The sequence below is a fragment of the Macaca thibetana genome, chromosome 5 (assembly GCF_024542745.1).
Source record: "Macaca thibetana thibetana isolate TM-01 chromosome 5, ASM2454274v1, whole genome shotgun sequence".
Lineage (NCBI taxonomy): Eukaryota > Metazoa > Chordata > Mammalia > Primates > Cercopithecidae > Macaca > Macaca thibetana.
This window is the reverse complement of record NC_065582.1, coordinates 162,405,138-162,420,634: the sequence shown is the minus strand read 5'-3', so window position 1 is coordinate 162,420,634 and position 15,497 is coordinate 162,405,138. Positions and strand designations below refer to the sequence as shown.

At 34.6% G+C, this 15,497-nt stretch overlaps 2 protein-coding genes across 5 annotated transcripts in view; one reads left to right on the top strand and one right to left on the bottom strand.

The window, feature by feature from the left end:
- Positions 1–15,497, top strand: part of SOD3 (superoxide dismutase 3) — a 948,116-nt gene that overhangs the window by 668,020 nt on the left and 264,599 nt on the right. The window lies entirely within an intron of this gene.
- The window catches only part of DHX15 (DEAH-box helicase 15), a 57,240-nt gene that overhangs the window by 1,112 nt on the left and 40,631 nt on the right, over positions 1–15,497 (bottom strand). Inside the window, exons 7-13 of the mRNA XM_050790685.1 lie at positions 14,039–14,125; positions 12,958–13,107; positions 11,917–12,025; positions 11,190–11,381; positions 8,135–8,257; positions 3,965–4,155; positions 990–1,159 (exon numbers count right to left, since the gene is read on the bottom strand). Coding sequence (XP_050646642.1) covers positions 990–1,159; positions 3,965–4,155; positions 8,135–8,257; positions 11,190–11,381; positions 11,917–12,025; positions 12,958–13,107; positions 14,039–14,125 — 1,022 coding nt within the window. The remainder of the gene's footprint in view (positions 1–989; positions 1,160–3,964; positions 4,156–8,134; positions 8,258–11,189; positions 11,382–11,916; positions 12,026–12,957; positions 13,108–14,038; positions 14,126–15,497) is intronic.

Sequence of the window (15,497 nt, the reverse complement as noted above, 5' to 3'; positions counted from 1 at the left end):
TGTATAAGAAAGCAGTCATACAATATAAAGCGGTGACAGCAACTAGAATACATGCCTTCAGTCCCACTACTTTTGGCTGACATTTCCTATCATAGGTTATAGAACAGATTCTGGCATAAATAAAAAAAACCATGAAGGTGAGGGTTATTTTGCTTAAAATAAAACAATCAGTTCTCACTCTACATTTTGTAAAAGCTAGTATGTTAAAACACAAAGAGTTATCATTTTTATGCCTGCACAATTCCTAAAAACCAATATATAAATAATAAATAGTTGAGAGCTAATTGTAATGGGAGAAATAAAATGTAAAAAAAAAAAATTTCTGCAAGAAACAGTACTGACTTGAGTTAATCACAACAGCAAAAGAATGGCTCCAAAGAAACTCTTTAAAAAAAAAAAAAAATTTTTTTAAACCCTTTTTAAAAGTATTTTTGAGAGACAGGGTCTGTCACCCAGGCTGGAGTACAGTGGCATGATCACAGCTCACTGCAACCTCAAACTCCTGGGCTCAAGCAATCCTCCTGCCTCAGCCTCCCCAGTAGCTGGGACTACAGGTGTGCAGCACCACCATGCCCAGCAAATTTCTGTACACACCTATATATATTTTAGTAGAGATGGGGTCTGGCTATATTGCACAGGCTGATCTTGAACCCCTGGTTTCAAGTGATCCTCCCACCCCGGCCTCCTAGAGTCCTGGGATTACAGGTGTGAGCCACCATGCCCAGCCCCTAAAGAAACTTTTCATGCTATTCAAATGTAACTTTACATTTGGCTTCAAATCCTGCCCATAAATATCAACAATCCCACTTTCCACTTATCAAAAGAAGGGTGTGAAAGATTAACCACACCATCCAGTCAATACCCTCATACCTACACAATGAAATATAAATCGTCAATGAGTGAATGCAAGGCCATGACTCTAGCAACAGTCGGGTTCCATTTTGAGTGAAGTATTAACAAAAAACTATTAGAACAAAAGGTGTACTTACCATTCTGGCTTGATATCTGTACATGTCCGGATGTAATTCTTTGTTGTTAGAACAAACTCATTATAAAGCACCCATTCAGGTTTGTGGTCAAGAACAGTAGAGGGATGCAACTGAACCACCTGGTTATCTTTCACAGTTAAGTAATGCCCTGTTCGTTCTAAATGTGCCACCTAAAACAAAAACCCAGTACATTATTAACACAATGCTTCTGACATACTAGTTGTAAAGCTACCTATATAGTTAGGAAAAGGCAGGCCTCCCTTTTACTTTTCATTCTATGGCTATACATTTTTATCACTGTCTTATAAAAGCAGAGATAAGCAAACTGCCACCTGTGGGCCAAATCCAACTCACAGCCTCTATTTGTAAGGTCTGTGAATCCAAAATGGTTTATACATCTTTAATTAGAAAGAAAAAAATATCATACAAAAAACATCCCATGAAGCATGAGTAGCATGTAAAATTCAAGCTTCAGTGTTCATAAGGGAAGTTTTATTATAACGCAGTCATACCCATTTGTCTATACCTATTATGCTCCAAGGGCAGGCAGCGTTAGGTAGTTCTGACAGGGATCTCACGGGTCCACAGAGCCCAACATTATTATCTGATCTTTCCTGCCTTAGACCATCGAGAGCGGGCTCTTCAGCACTGGGCGCCAACTATGAGTAGACAAACAATTACCAGAACATTCATGTCTAAGGTAGAAAACTAAAGCCGGGTGTGGTGGCTCATGCTTGTAATCCCAGCACTTTGGGAGGCCGAGACAGGAGGATCACCTGAGGTCAGGAGTTCTAGCCCAGCCTGGCCAACATGGTGAAACCTCATCTCTACTAAAAATACAAAAATTAGCCAGGCGTGGTGGCGGGTGCCTGTATCCCAGTTACTCAGGAGCTGAGGCAGGAGAATCACCTGAACCCAGGAGGCGGAGGTTGCAGTGAGCTGAGATCACATCACTGCACTCCAGCCCTGGTGACAGAGCGAGAGGTTCCATCTCAAAAAAAGAAAATAAATAAATAAAAAATAAGGTAGAAAACTAAAGAGGGCAAATAGGAAAAGAAAAAGGTAACCTACAAAGACAGGAAAATAAAAATGAAAAAAAAGAGCCTGCACGTGCTTCTCTTTCATTTCTTTTTTTTGGTAACGCCTTGACTGGTGATACTCATCAAAATTGACAAGTTCTCCCTTTCCAATTCTAATATTCTGTGCATAAAGAATGAACATGAATAATGGAAAAGAAACTCAATTTCATTCAAAATATTTATTAAACACCTATTAGGTGTCAGGTATTACAATGCATGTTGTTTCTAATAAATTTTTTGTTGTTTTTAAGAGCTAGGGTTTTGCTATGTTGCCTGGGCTGGCTTCAACGCTCCTTGCTCCCTACTCAACTTTTCTAGTAGCGAGGACTACTAGAGAAGCACTACTAGCAAGCATACTCTGTGGTGCCCAGCTGTTTGTACCAAATTTTAATCTACATAATTAAGAAGTATAATGCTTGAATATAATTTCATCAATTTTTTTTGAATATAAAAAGCAAATTTAAGAACATGTCAAGCCAGGCCTGGTGGCTCATGTCTGTAATCCCAGCACTTTGGGAGGTCAAGGTAGGAGGATCATTTGAAGCCAGGAGTTCAAGACAAGCCTGGGCAACATGGCGAGGCCCTGTCTCTACACACACACAAAGGCAAAAATTAGCTGGGCATCATGGTGCGTGCCTGTAGTCCCAGTAACTCTAAGGTGGGAGGATCACCAGAGCCCAAGAAGGTAAAAGCTGCAGTGAGCCGTCATTGCACCACTGCACTCCAGCCTGGGAGTGAGACCTTGCCTCCCTCACCCCACCCCTTTCCCCTAAAAAAGAACAGAACATGTCAAAAAGAAGCTAGTACATATTAAATATTAAGAATATAGTTAAGAGTTTCGAGAAAGAATGCTCATACCTATTATTCACCAAACTCTAATAAGCCTAAGATATTATATAATAAGATGCCACAATAAACATTCTTACTGTTACTTAGATTCAAATACAGACATCTCCCCAATCTCCTTTGATTTTTCATTCTGAGACTGTCTTTAAGCTCATATTCTAGCTATTGAGCCCATCTGGCCTTAAGGGTAAGCCACATCATCTTGCTTAAGAGACACAGTCAAAGAGAGAATGAACAAACAGGAAACAGATAGAAGAGACCTATCCCAAATCAAGTGGTTTGTTTTCAATTTTATCACCACAAAATTTTCTTGCATTTTTCTCAAAGTTTCTCTTCTTTTATAAACACCTTAAAATAACTTCGCAATATTTACTTGACAAGTTTTACTTCTGTTTGTATAGCCATTAATACAGCACACTTAAACTAAATAAAATCTTTTAAATTATGTTTCATCTTTATTGCTACTCAACAGACATTTTGGCTTTTGCAGTATGCAAGGGTCTTGGACATAATTACCAATGATCCACTCTGTAAGAGGACTGTAAATGAAATCCACGTATTTGAATATTTGAATTTGGAGGTGCTTAGTTTTTAGATAAAGACTAAAGTCAACTGTATGTACTTTTGGATCTGCTCAATTGCTTCCTTTTAGTACTCTGCTATGACAATATATTTCCAATTAAGACCTAGATTCAGAGAAACTTTGCACTGATCAATATTCACATTCCTGAAGAAACGGGTGCCTAATCACATCTGAAAGTAGCCAAAGTTTCCATTTTGTACAACAAAGACTCTTTTAATAAAATAATTCTAAAACTGATTCCTGCATAACTAGACTACCTTAGCCATTTAGTGCATTAATTTGTTACTCATTAAATACTTAAGATTTCTTAGTATATTAATTCACTCAAAGAAACTGGATGTAACAACATTTAAGATTAATTTTTAAGGGCATGCGTAAACTCACTTTTGCTTTCGAGTGGATTCAAAGGACTGTTAAATCAGTGTCATGTGAATACTTAATTATTCATTCCCGTATTATCTACATACCTGCATAAAATACCCAGTAACCAAAGCTTTTCTTATATTAATATAATAGTCCCTGCTTGTAAAGTCAGTACTTCGACGAGGCAAATTAAATCTGTCCATAATTCGAGATAGCTGCTGGCGTACATTGTCTGCAGACATCAGGGACCTGTAGTTAATGAAGTTGTCATAACACCACTGAACCGATTCATGATCTAAAAAGGTGGAAGGCGGGGAGAAAAGAGGGGACCATGAATCATCCACACAGGAATATTCTCTAATTAAAAAAATTGTTATAAAGAATAAGCTAAATAAACCAGAAAGGAGATTTACCCACAACATTTTCTTTAAAACTGCAATGTTACCAACTTTCTCAAAGATCTGTAGTGTGATTCAACATTAGAAACAGTAACAAGGCTTTTGGATTTGGATGCCAAAACAATGATTTTGAATTAACTGTTTTTAGTGAATTATTTCACCCATTAACATCCACCTGGTTGTTTCCAAAAGATAGTCTATCAGATAAGGGAAGGCTGGGTGTATTAGGTAAAAGTCACGGCCTGTTCATTTTCAATGAAACTACAGCTTTAGATTAAGATAACTGCAAACAACTGTTCGGTATTGTTCTTTATGCCTGAGCTAGAGCACCCCAGACTTAAAGATGTCAAAGTTTTATAGCGACACATGTGCCTCTAAGCAATTTACCAGCAAGTCCTGAAACTGAAGTTTACAAGGATGCCTGAAACCTCCATTCACGTTTAATAAACAAAACCTAAGTCTAAGAACTTCAAGTAATTTTACTGCATGTATTATCAAACGGATATTTCTCTGATGAATCCTTGATAAGCTTCCAACTAGCCTAGTGTTGCTCATTTAAAGAGCTCAACCTGTAGCATCATGAAAAAAATTTTACAGTGACATCTTTTATGTACCAAAGACAGTCATGGCAAAGAACTGCATTATTTATTTCAGAGGACCTTTGATAAATAAGAGGGTTATTGTGAAATGGGAGAGAGAAAACAAAAATTAAAACTGTTGATCCTTCTCTTGCTACTGTGATGTATGCTTACCTTCAGCATATTCTTTTCTCTTTGGTTCTAGGATTCTAGTTATAGTGCATAACTTTGCCTTAATGTTTTTTAGAGTCATAACAAATACATAAGTACATTTTTATCCATTACAAAATGCATCCCCATTTCAGAAATTAAGAGTGGGTGGGGGTGGAGATAGGAAATAGATCTTTGAATTAAAGAATACAGTAACATATTAGAACACCCATTAAGTAATCCATCTGGAATAAGAAATAAAAGGTACCCATCTGAAGCTATTGACATTTAAACCAAAGCACTGAATATCTTTGGGAGCTGAAACAGCACACCGTGGAGGTAATTTTACTTACGCTGATGCTCTATAACAAGCTGAAAGGCAGGAAAATGCCCAAGCTGGACAATAAAAAGGCAAATTTTTGAAAGGGTTGTTGATTTGCAGACTATGGCTTGAAATGTAGTTTTTTTGTGTGGTTCTCAATTTTTAGAATTCATGTACTACAGATGGAAAAATGGCAATTCTAAGTTATTTGTTAAGAACAAATGACTAATAACTAACATCTGATGGTTCTACTGTATTTCTAAACTTGTGAGAAATAATTGTGTAAATGGGAAAAGTAAATCTAAAACTGGGAACATTTTATTAATATAACTTTAGCTGTTTCTCTCTTACCAATACAGTAAACTACCCCTAAGATCTAAAGCCAAATCACTGTCTAATTTTTAGAGAGTAATCTCCCCTCCCCAGACAGATTAAGGTACTGCAAAATAACTTAAATCTAGTTTTGGATTTCAAAGGGTTATTTCCATAAATAGTATTAAGACAACATTTTAATTGACATGACATTTTAGCTTCACTATGTAATCAACTATTGTCTGTAATGTAAAACATCTTGACCAGTATCTGAAACACGCTTTGTTTCAAATATACTGAATGATTCAATTAATAACATACAACCATTTAAAAAGCTTTCATGAAAATATTTCAAATATTTTCATATCCATATATATGCCTATATTGAAATAATAACGCATGGGGATCTGGCAAAGTTTTTTGCTTTTTTTTTTAAAGGGCTTCTCTTATTTGAAAAGGTGGCAATCAGTGATTAAAAGATAAATCCTCATCTTTAACTAATAAGGACGGTTCTAATAAATGTCAAGTCATCACACACTGCAAACCCCTAAAAACCACCAATGACTAACCATCCCTCTGGCAGTGAGAGCTCATAGTACCTCTCACTAATAATTCATTTCTTGGGCAAACAGGAGACTTGAACTTTTCCAACTCTTGTTTACAGGCCACTTGTAGCCTGAGAACCATCATTCATACTTGTCTGTTTTTTCTATTTTATTAGTTGTATTTTGATGTAAAAAGTAGTATTTTGATGTATTTATCAGAAATAGATCACACATCTGGTGAGTGGACAAGACCATTCTAACTTACTACATTCCCTCTGACTGTAAATCTGTTCCTTCTCAAGGCTTTAATAGGTTATGTATCTCTTGGTCACCCTGCATGTTTTGCATACAAGAGGAATACGGTAGGTTTTTTGAGTATATCTGTCTAATCAGGGGTAAGTCTTTAACACTTCGTAAGACCAGTATTTGGATACAAGAAAGATTCTAAGGTAAACCATGTGCTGGTCTTGAGCCTTTGGTTTCATAACCACATTTCCCTTAACTTTCATATCTGCCCAAGTTTTTTTGGGCCTGGGCAGAGAAGGGCTCCATTCTTTCTCTCTGCTAGTCATCAATTCTATTCAACTCATATCAGGGTTCTGGAGTAAGCAACAGACGTAAAGCAAGTTAGGTACTACGTCTGGTGCACACACTGGCCCTCTAGCACTTCTGGACCCCAAGACAAATAAATTCACCATCACCCCCACAGAGATGTGCCAAAGTCAACAGGCTCCCCATTTTAGGGGTATAAATGAGATTTTTATGAGATAATAAAAATGAGTTACAAATAAAACCAGACATACAAAATTGGAATGTCAACTTTATAAATTAGGAAACCAATTTCTCATGAGAAGAAACTACAAACTTAGTGACGGAATTCCACATTTTTGGCACGGGGTGATGTTGTAGGGCAATCAGTTAAAAAAAAAACCAAAACTGTCAGATCCGGTTGCACTCAATTGCTGTATTTTTTTTCTCCTTTGAATTTATTAAGGTTTCCTCTCAATTTTTGTAAATGGTACATTCCAACAACAGCAGCTAGCAATAACTTCGTTATTATTATGTTTCCTCATTTACAAGTCATTGGCAAATGTTTTTCAGGTCACTATTCTCTGATAAGATAATTTAAAGCTAGAACAATTACTTCATATGTCTACAGCATAACTCACAATTTTTCCACTGGTAGGCATTTGGGTAGCCAATTTTATTTTACCACCATAAATAATGATGGGATGAAATTCTTTAATCAAACCAGTGTACACAGAATACCAAAAAATAACTTTTTAAATTATTTCTGGGTCAAAGAGTGTAAGGTTGCTAAAGTTCCTGGTAACATAAAATCACATAAAGACCACATAACCCCACTCCCATACAGCTAAGGAATATTTTTCTTCAATGTCTGCAAATTTTATAGGTGAGAAAATGGTAGTGCCTTTCATTATCAATAATAATGCCAAAATAATAATGCATTTCTTGGGCTAACAGTACAGTTGAACTTTTCCATATCATGTTTACAAGACCACTGGTAGCCTGAGAACCATCATTCATACTTGTCCATTTTTTTCTATTAGCTTTATTTTGGTGTAAAAAGTTCTTTATTAGTAAAAATGTTAGAGTAATGAATTGTATAAACAATATAAAACTATTCTTAAAATGTAAAATGCACAGAAATAAAAGTATATAAAAACTTGCATGTTAGCGATAAATGTCATGCAAGTCTGTCATTTTTATCACCGTATTTTTCAGGTTTTCTACAACTGGTGCTTTATCCCCTGATTATAAACATAAACAACTTTGGGAAAGATTGGCAATTTCTATTTTAAATGCTAGTCAGGAGTTTTTCTAAAGTACCTCTGGGTTTCTAATGTAAGTTGTCACAGATAATAAATGAAAGTGGGACAAAGAAACATCTTATACACTGCAAGTGACATTTAGACAAAAGAATGTCTCCAATCAAATTTACACTTACTTTGTTTAAAAGCATGGTAGACGTTCAGCAGTGTCAGATGATCTCCATCTATGTGGGCAAATCTCATCTTGGCCTCATCTGCGGCTTTCTTGGCCTCCGTGGGGCGAACAAAACACTGTGGGACTAAACAAGGTTGGTATGGGCCCAACACAAACGCCCATATCGATGAGTCACGCATTCACAGATAGAGGAACAAGGCCTAGCTAGGTCAGTTCACAGAGCATAGGGCAGGGCAGGATGGCCTCCAACTGCATCTTGGACTGTTTACTACCTTGATTTGGTACATCAACACCTAACCACATCTGTAAGACAAGAGGATTTCAAAGCTACAGAGTACCTGATTATTTTAACTAGATCTAAAAGTAGGCATCAAAACAGCTATTCTGAAGGCCATCAGGATACTAAAAAGCTCAACTTATTTAAAAAAACCAGTGCTGATAGCTCTACCAATAACCAGAATAATGGTGTCAATTGCCTTTCAGCTAACTGTAATTTTTCAAAAGGACATCCACTAAATCTATTGAATGGCCATGAAAGTTAGGAAGCTACGCTTGCCCACTGCAGAGCTAACAACAACTTTGAAACCAGTCTACTGCCATGTTTCTATCAGAATTTTTTCCCTAATACTGTGGCTATTACCAACTGGTGGGTATCACTATTAGCACCGGTGAGCAGAAGCATATGTAAACATAAAAATATCAAGAATTCTTAGGTTTGGATGATAGCAGTAGTGGTGGAAGGTTAAACCGCCTCTGAATTAAGAAAATTCAAAAAGGCTGGGATATTCAGCCTAGTGTTTCAGCATTTTAACAAAAGGATTAGAAAATAAAAGTCCCAATTTTAAAAAAGAAAAAAACAAACTTATTTGTATCAAAACCTCAATATAAAGCAAAGTCCAATATTTCAAAAGTTGACAATTAGTCTGAAACAGTCATATCAAGGGTCATCAAAATATGTAACTACAGTTATTTGTTTAGAGCCTCAATATTAATTCACATAAAACTTTAAATTGTTACAAAGCATGTACTACATTTTTTGAAATACAACTTTCCTTAATTCAGTTTAGCAATTCCATAGTCATAAAAGCAATATGAAAATAAAAATACTTAACAGCTTGGGACTTTTTCAACACATTTTAAAAGCTCTTAAAACCTTGTCAATGAAAAACTTCATAAATTATCGGTTCCGATAGAAGATAATGGGAATAATCAACAACAAGATAAAATACAGTATCATATTACTCTTTCCCATACAGTTTCCCCTTTAAAAAGATGTCAAAATAGCCAAATAGTGACAACAAAACATGATCATAATAAATATTAAAACTCTTGCTTAATGTAACTGAAGCAAGGTAATGATAAAAGTACACAAACTTCTCACAGCTGTGAATGTTAATGTGAACTAGCCACTAGAGTTAAGTGGGAATAAATAAGTCGTGCTCTGAAAGGCCTCTAGATTTGCACTGTTAATATCAGGACCTTAAAACTTCAAAAACTATTTTAATGTCAAACAAAGCATTACAAGCTTAGCAAACTGTTTTTTGTTCCATGACTTCTTCCTCGCCTCTTATTTGAACACTTTTCCTACAAATGGACCGTTTAAAAACAGTCCATTTACATTGCTGCACATAAATGCTCATTCTCCTGATAAACTAAAGGTTTTTATTTGTAATAAATAAAAATAAGGTTTTTTTAAAATTACAAATAAAACTGAGATGTAGTTGGAAGATTACAACTGCATCACAACAACAAACTTTTTAAAGAGCTAATATTCTTAACTCAAACAACGGTAATCATGTAAGTATATCTGATAAGAGAACCTAGAGAAATAAAAACTAGGTAGACAGACAAATAAGTACACAATCCATTAGTTCTTGCCCCACACTTTCTCTAAAAACTAAAATCTTGGGAGAGGTACAACTGGGAGAATCTATAAAACAACATATAAGAAAGGCAGACAACAACCTACCACCACCTCCGCAAATGAAGCTACAATTTAATTAAAGTGACTCAATACTGCCCTGCCCATCTGCTCTGAGTCTGATCAGTCATAACTCTGCAAGAAAACATTTTAGCTACTTCTTAAATAAAAAAATTCACACCATTAGAATATACCATACATCTAAACTAAGCCATATTATTTTATATTTAAATTTTTTTCAATTTATCCTTTAATTCCACAGAATATTTTGAAATATTTGCAGCATTAAGATCAATAAACCACTCAGCAATAGGGAGTCAGTTCTCTCCAGTGCTAAAACTAGTAGCAGAGAATATTTTGATTGTAAGAACTTATTTTCTATTTTTAGCTGTAAGAATAGCCATTCATTTGTTTCTTAACAATATTTCTTTTCCTTTAGGAAAAATCTAATTTCCAAGTTACTATTCATTTGTGGTTTACATTTTGTTACTAAAAACAGCATTATTTCCTTAGCTTAATGGTCCAATTTTACAAAATTGGCAATTTTATATATTAGGTCTGTTTCTTTTACCAAGTTTTTCTACCATTGTAAAAGAATGTCATTATCAGATTAGATTTTAAGCCTAAAATTATACATCACTATTTCTATTTACTTGTTATCAAGTCTGAAATTCATGTTTGTTTGGGTGCCATTGGAGTACATATATAGAAAAGGCTCAACTTAATGTATAGCTTTAAGTTTGCCACAGGCACATTTAATAGAGCCAAGTACTAGAGCAAAGTTCTTCTTGTACTTGCAGTAAAAAAAAAAAAAAAAAAAAAACCCCACAAAGATAGCAGTGATGGACCTTTAACCAAAGAATTCAGTTACAACTGTGCTCAAACTAACTGCAATTTTTATTAGCACTCAAGACAGCCAATGTTTTACTATCTTTTGTGCACAATGACTTACTTTACTTTTGTAAGTACTATGTCATTACGAAGCTATTTACAAGGTATTTAGGAAACAAGATTAATTCCTTAAAATCATCTATAAAATCCACTATCATACTAAAAATTAAAAAACAAAAACAAAAGTGAAGTCCACCCAAACTTTGAAGAGCTGGGCTTTTTTTTGTTCCTTTCCCTCTATTACCTGACAACATAGCAGTAATAGATAGGACCTCATTAGAACAGTTGTAGTCACAACTTGCAATAACCATTTTTGCGAGCTGTGGATCTAGAGGAAACTCTGCCATCATGGATCCCAATTCAGTCAGATCTCCATCATCATTTAAAGCAGCCAGATAATTCAAAAGTTCCAGGGCTCTCATCAGAGTTTCAGGAGCTAGGGATAAAAGACAATCTATTAGACACGGTGCCTTAAGCAAGCAAAAATGTGACAAAGTACAAACTATTATAAGCAATCTCATTTTTCATTCTGCAGTGGACCAAACTCAAACTGTCATCCAATTCAATTATACAGATCTAGCAAACAATGAATCATAAAAACATTGCAAAATTCTCCTGTAGGCAAAACTGTCTTCTTCCGAAATACATTAAATAACTGCTAATTCATCAATGTGTTTATCAGACTGTTTTTTCCCCAAAGAAAAATTAGGAATTCTCACATTTTCATGCCCAGAGGATAATTCAATTTACCTAACCCCCCCCAATAATAACTTTTGAAGAAAAAAAAGAATGTGCTCATATAACTGTCACCTTTTTTAGTTTTAATGCTATCACGTAAGACTTAATCTTGATGCACACTGGATGGAAAAGGCAAAATGTATTTAATATATATATTAAATAGGATGCAGAAAAACACTAAGAGTCAATTTTGGTTAAAAGATCTGATAAAAATGTGTTTTGATAAGTCATACCTGGTGGATCCATAAAATCAAAATGTACCAAATCATCAATACCAAGTTTCTTCAATTGTAACACAACTGATCCTAAATTAGAACGCAAAATCTCAGGATAGGTGTTATCCTAGCAAAAAACAGAAACATGTATTTGTTATGTTAAACATGCATCAGTCTCTTTGTTCAAGAAAACAAAAAGCTGTTCACTGCCTCCCGAGCTATTTGTTTTGGCATTACTTCTACACTACTGTCTCAGGAGAGATAAATACTTGTAGACTACACTAGAGAGAAACCATTTTTCTCCAACTATCTTTATGGTATTCGAAGTGTTTGCTACTGTCCATAAAACTAGAAACTGCAGAAAGAAATCTGTATAGTAGTCTTCACTCATCTGTGTTTTCAATTTCCATGGTTTCAGTTAACCACTGTCACCAGAAAAAATTTTAAAGATTCCAGAAACAAACAATTCATCAATTTTAAATTGTGCACCATTCTTAGTAGTATGCTATATACACTATATGCCCATTTGTCACTTAACAACCATCTGTCATGAGATCAACTTTTGCAGTATCACAGTGCTTGTGCTCAAGTAACCTTTTACTTAATAATGGCCCCAAAGCGCCAAGAATAGTGATGCTGGCAATTTGGATACGCCCTGAAGTGCTTCCTTTAGGTGAAAAGTTGAAAGTAAGGAAAGAAAAGAAGTTGAAACCTAGTAAGGAAAGAAAAAAAAAAAAAAACAAACACATCTAAAGTAAGAATGTATCTTCTATCAGTGAAATTGTAAAGAAAGATATTTATACATAGTATATATAAGTAAGGTTCAGCATATTCTAGTTTTCAGGCATGGTGGTGGTGGTGGGGGGTCTTGGAATGTATCAGCCTTGAATAAGGGGGTGTGCAACTACCTAAGTTAATTACTATACATTTCACTCCTGGAAAAGCTAAGGAGCTTTTAATCCTAAAGGGCAAGATTAAGTAAATAAGGCAATTTTCTTCTGGTAAGAAATTCAACTTAACATTTTAAACATATAGGCAGGAAACAACAATACCCCATACCTGCATTTCTGTTTTATAAGCTTTCTCTGTGTAAAGTCTGAAGCATTTTCCAGGTCTGGTACGTCCAGCTCGACCAGCCCTTTGTTGAGCTGACGCTTTACTAATAGCTGTCACCAAAAGGGACTCAACTCTGATTCGAGGATTGTAGACCTATTGGAATTGAAATACCACAAGAGTCTTTCTTCAGTCAAACACAAACTTGTGATCCAACGGAAGTATCCAAAGCCCACAGTTAATTCCAAAATAAACAAAGAAATATTGATAGCCATAAATCATGCTGCTACAATAGAAAACCCATCATCCTGAACCTTAAAGTTCTTTTAGACATTCTAATTCGATCATCTGAAAGACTCAAACTAACATGAAAAACTTCTTGTCAAACACACAGACAGCTTATATAATCCTTACTCCTCCTAATTTCAGATAATTTCAGTTCTATCAGGCTGACCTTTTTCCTTGCTTTTTATATGCTGGGTAGTCAAGGATTCTGCCCAAAAAGAAACCTTCACTTTCAAAACTCAATGTTCTGGGTACTATTACTCTGATACTGTTTAATGAAAAAAATTTCCAGCAATAACATGATATGCCTACAAAATGTAATTAATTTATCCAAAAGATACTTGAAAAATAAAACATGTATTTATTAAATAGCCAGTTCACTTGCACTTCACTTCATTTAGTACACAGCACTGTTAAACTAGAGGAGTAACATAGTACTGTTTTCAAATAGTGTGCCTAGTTGACAGCAGTAACTCTAATGTTGGATAAGTGACTGAACCGCAGGGATGGAAATCCTGTACTTTATTACTAAACCCATACTGTTAAATGAATATACAAGCCAAAACACCCACCATCACTACACTGAAACAAAGAAATCAAAGCAATTCTAAAAGGAAAAAAAGCCTAGAATTACATATTAAACAGTGTCTTAATTTTTGAGAGCCACCCAGAACATACAGCAGAAATCTGAAAATCAAACAAAAGAAAATAATTCCGAAAGGTAAATTTTAGCCATTAAATGAATGGGTAGTAAGTACTGTTAACCCAACTCTAATTTATGAAGTATCCACTAAGTATGTACCTTCTGTTTCGCAAATCCAGGATCAATCACAAACACCACACCATCTATTGTCAAAGATGTCTCTGCTATGTTAGTTGACACAACTACCTGTTAAGAAATACAGTATATAAATTATATGACACATCGAATAAAATTAACAGACTGGTAAAGATCAGCCACTAACTTTCACTAACACAAGGAATTTCAAACCAGCAAATAAACTAGAAATATGATTTGATTTTCAATGGCCAATGCTTTAAAAAGGTAAATTAAAATTTAAGAAACCAAAATTTTGTTTACGTCACAACAGCAACTTCTTTCTCAACAAAGCTATTAATTACTTCAGGTTATCACTCAACCGCGCTACATTTTGCTTAATCAAATTAACTGACAGCATAAAAAGAAAAACACTGATAAAGCAATATAACATGCCTGACAAAATGTCTGATAAAACAGCCCTTATAATTAGTATTCAAATTTCCACAAGTGTATCTTTCAAAATGAAAACTTCGTTATTTATATCACCAAAATTCAACTCAACATTTTAAACAAAATGCCACATAGAAAAAACCTCAAGTTATAATCCAGTAAGAACTGACAGATCAGCAGAATCAAATGTAAATATTTTGGTAAGTGCATGATCTCAAAGGGATGACATGTAATATGCTATTAAATAATACAAAGCAACTGTTAAGAACCATAATTTTTTTTATTGACAAAACATTTAAAGCATTTACATACTAATATGATAGCTTGTTTTGTGTATGTGCATGTTTTACTATAAATTACATATGTTTTAGAAAATTAGTTAAGGACTTGGGAAAGATGTTACATATAATTTTTTCCTTTTAAAACAATGGGAAATGGGGATTCCTCATTAGCATTTTAACTTAGTACATCTGATTTTCAGGAACAGGTTGCTGATATTAAGTTGAAGATGTCTGTATACGCAAGCAATTGATACAGAAGATGAATCAAATAGAGTCTGCTTTTACCATTTGTAAGGGAAGATTAGACATGGATAGAAAGTGTGAGTGGCACCAAAGATACACTGTGAAATTTAAAAAGGTTTACTTCCATAGCAAAGACAAGAAAAGCTTTACTGAAGAATAACAGCATTTAGGATAGTCCTTGAAGGTAAGGTTAAGACCTACTCATTAGAGAAGGAAACGGCACTTAAAGTTCCATCTTAAAAAACACATGTGGGCAGGAATGCCTACGGACACATACAAAAAATGAAAAGATTTATATTTATCCCTATTTTATTTTAAAAACACTTAATTTTATAAATCAATAGCTTTAAAAAATCATACGCTTTTGCTGCATTCACTATTTTACTTAAAATAATATTAAGTTTCATTTTCTGATTTCATATTTACTAAGTAGTAGACTTCCCAAAATACTAGCAGGAAACCTCAGGGATTTAAAAACATAATAGCAATCTACCATCAGTGTATTTCAGAATAATTTACAAGTAATA